This window comes from Sinocyclocheilus rhinocerous, unplaced genomic scaffold (genome assembly GCF_001515625.1).
Source record: "Sinocyclocheilus rhinocerous isolate Xijiao unplaced genomic scaffold, SAMN03320098_v1.1 scaffold178, whole genome shotgun sequence".
In the NCBI taxonomy this organism is placed as follows: domain Eukaryota; kingdom Metazoa; phylum Chordata; class Actinopteri; order Cypriniformes; family Cyprinidae; genus Sinocyclocheilus; species Sinocyclocheilus rhinocerous.
Genome location: NW_015653463.1, coordinates 983274 through 986749, shown reverse-complemented (window position 1 = coordinate 986749; position 3476 = coordinate 983274). Strand labels below are relative to the sequence as shown.

Below are 3476 nucleotides of genomic sequence, written 5' to 3'. Positions count from 1 at the left end.
TATTTGATCCCATTTTTGGAAATCTGAACCAGGAACAAAAGCTCAAAGTAATTTAGAGCTTCACGTGACTTGTACATTCTGTAGTACTGCAGTATTTTCACTGTTATCACCCCAAAATGAAAACCTCACATCATGTCTTTCCAAACCAGTGTTTTTTTGGTCACACTTTATTTTAAGGTTCAATTCTTGCTATTAACAAACTATTAACTATGACTGTATGATATACAGTATATAATTTGGATTTCATTTTAATATTTTCTGTTTTCAAAGTAGTAATTTTGCTCTGTGTTTTTGACATATTTTTAGTATTTAGTGTTAGTTATTTTAGTACTAAGTTAAAGTAAATGAAAATGAGAAAATTTGTTGCCTAACTGAAATAAAATAAGTTAGAATATAGTTAAAATAGTTTTTTATATTTTATTTCATTTCAGTTACTTTTTTTTATGTTAAGTAATGACATTTTTATGGTTTAGTTTTAGTTAACAATAATAATTCCGGTTCCAGACTTATTCATGAAACAAAAATGAAGGTATATTTAATATCTGGTATATTTAATAAATGGTGACTGAAGATGTTGAATGCTATGTATGACAAAAAAAACAAAACAAACCAAAAATAAATCAAATTAAATAAATAAATAAATATATAAAAATAGCATGTACAACTTGTGCATTCTAAAGGTCCTTGTACACTGAGTCCGAAATATTCATCTGAAATTTTCACACATTCAAAAAAAGATATGACCTCATGTTGTGTCAATCACGTTTACACACTACCTCCGAAACTTTCGGATCGGGTTCGATTTTCTGCGTTTTTCGCATCCGTAGCATGCATTTTGAGAGCGTATGAATGAATTTCACTAAGGTTTATCAATGTTTTTCGTTTCACTAGTGTTTGTAAGAGGCTTTTCAATAATTATGGCCTATACGGCCCCTCATATTTTGTAGCCAGCTTTATATGAAGAACACACTTGAATTTTAAGTAATTATTCACTGATAATCTCTACTTTGAATCTCATCTGCACTTTAATGACAGAATTTTCATTTTGGGGTGAACTAACCCTTTAAAGTCAAATATGCTGTATTAAATACTCAGGCTTGTTTAACATGATTGAATGTGATTTTTATGGTGGTTCTGTTGTGCTCAGTAGCATCAGCCCACATTATTAAAGAGCAGTATTAAAATATCTCAAAGCATCTGTGTTTCGAAAAAAGCTTCAAAAGTTTAATTTTTAGTTTGTTCTTTAAATTTGTCGTATTTTCCACATATTTTTGAAGAGCCCTGTCTCTGACCATTGCCTGTTCTTTCATCCCTGAGCAGATGTAACCTCGCTCCTCTAGAGGAGTTTGCAGATGATGTGGGTTCGAGGTCAGACTTCACCACTATGAACCCGTCCGTGATCCCGCGGGTGTTTGGGGGTCTGAGGGACGAACGACAGCGGGTGCAATTCATCCGGCGTCTACAGCAGCTAAACAACAGCGTGCTCTGGATCCCGGCCTTCATGGCGAAGGGTGGAGAGAGGCACGTGGAAATCGTGAATCAGCTCATTCTTAAACACAGACTCAAAGTGCGCACGGCATATCCTTCACTCCGCCTGATCCACGCCGTACGAGGGTGAGTTAGGACATTTCCAATTCCAGGTTTTCATTTGATCTGAAGTAACACGAAAGAGTCCAGAACTGTAATTCAAATTCATAAGTAATGAAGTCAAATTTAAAATGAGTCAAAATTCAAAAATTTATGTCATTTTGATTTTTAAAATTTTAAACTTTAAAAATTTGTCTTGACAAAATTGGCTTTTCTAGTTAAAAATCAAAGTGACATCAATTTTGGAATTTTGATTAAATTAAAAAAACATTTTAAAAGTTGGAAGATTTTAAACCCTTAGGGCCAGATTTACTAAACAGGACAAATTAGCGTTAGAACGCAAAAAAAGCGCAGATCGGAGTGGAAAATTCTGCGTGTGATTTACAGACAACGCACACATTAAAGAACACAGATGCAGCCAGATCATTTCCATAATGAGCAGCGCAATCTACCAAGTGCAGCGCAAATTACTGCCTGCTTTAAAGGGGTCATATGATGCGATTTCAATTTTTCCTACCTTAAACCGCATAAACACATTTCATTACACCAAATACACAAAATAATGTTCTTTTTAGCAACATCATATGACCCCTTTAAGACATGATTTTTTGGGTCATTAAATAACGGCGCAAATATTAGCGCAAACCTTAGTAAATCGCATTGCGTGATCCATTTGAATACTCTCCTCTCATAAATTTCGCGTCTGAAAGGGAAACACCTACAAATGCATATTCAATAAGGTCAGGCGCAAAAATAACTGTGTCCACGCCTTTTCAGCTACAATTCTTCACTGTGCGTCTTTAGTAACTATTTTAATGCCAAAAGACGGTTTGCGCTGGTACAAGCTATTAGTAAATCTGGCCCTTAGAAGTAGCGATTTTATATTTCATAATACATGGAAGACCATTTATAGCACTGAAAATTGGTACCAACTGATAATTCAAAAACTACTAGCAATGTCTGTTTATTTCTTAGGTACTGGCTCACAAATAAGATAAATATCAAACGACCCTCTACTGGATTATTGATGTACACAATGGCTACGCGCTTCTGTGATGAAATCTACCTGTATGGATTCTGGCCTTTCCCCAAAGATGGCAACGGAAATCCTGTTAAATATCATTACTATGACGGACTGAGATATCGCTATTTTTCTAATGTGGGTCCCCACCGCATGCCGCTGGAGTTCAAAACGCTGAAGAGACTGCACAGCAAGGGGGCGCTCAAACTGACCACGTCGAAATGCGCACACCCTTGACGTGCAGAACTCAAGTGAAGACTAATGTGTTTCGAGCTTTGGAGAATGAGTGTGCCTTCAACTGCAAACTGGTCATCCTGTGACACTTCTGATTCGTTTACTATAGAGAAAGTGCAATGCTTTAGACACTGAACCAACTACTGTTGTTTCCAAATGACAAATGAAACAGTCCTGCTTAGTGCGTTGATATTACAATCTTGGTAAGTGATCTTGTCTGAAAATGTCTTACACAAAAGTTGCCAAAGATACAGTATTTTACATAATTATTTTTTGATTCACACAATTCAGAGACTCCCAACCTGGTCACACATGTCCAAACAGCTACTTGAGCAGGTTCTTTGCAGTTTCCTTTTAAAGGCAGAGTAAGTGATTTCTGGATGTTTATGGCGATTCACGCAGGTATGTGTTACTCCGCAGCGGTGACCAGGCTACAATAGTCCAAATATAAGCACTTATTATAAGTGTACTGGAGTGATTCGGAATAAGACAAAAACGCGGTTTGGAAGATTAATTCATGATGTACTCGCTCATTATATACATTTTGCAAATTTTGTTACATAGTGCTGCTTTAAGGGCAAAAAACCTCCAAAAGTAAAATCGTGTGTGTAAAAAAAAAGGTTTTATGAATTTG

At 35.8% G+C, this 3476-nt stretch overlaps 1 protein-coding gene across 1 annotated transcript in view; it reads left to right on the top strand.

Moving 5' to 3' along the window:
• The window catches only part of LOC107715842 (CMP-N-acetylneuraminate-poly-alpha-2,8-sialyltransferase-like), a 6980-nt gene extending 3775 nt beyond the window's left edge, over window positions 1-3205 (top strand). Inside the window, exons 2-3 of the mRNA XM_016522055.1 lie at window positions 1321-1614; window positions 2563-3205. Of these exons, the coding sequence (XP_016377541.1) occupies window positions 1321-1614; window positions 2563-2845 (577 nt within the window). The 3' untranslated portion in view covers window positions 2846-3205. The remainder of the gene's footprint in view (window positions 1-1320; window positions 1615-2562) is intronic.
• The last annotated feature ends 271 nt before the right edge of the window (window positions 3206-3476 follow it).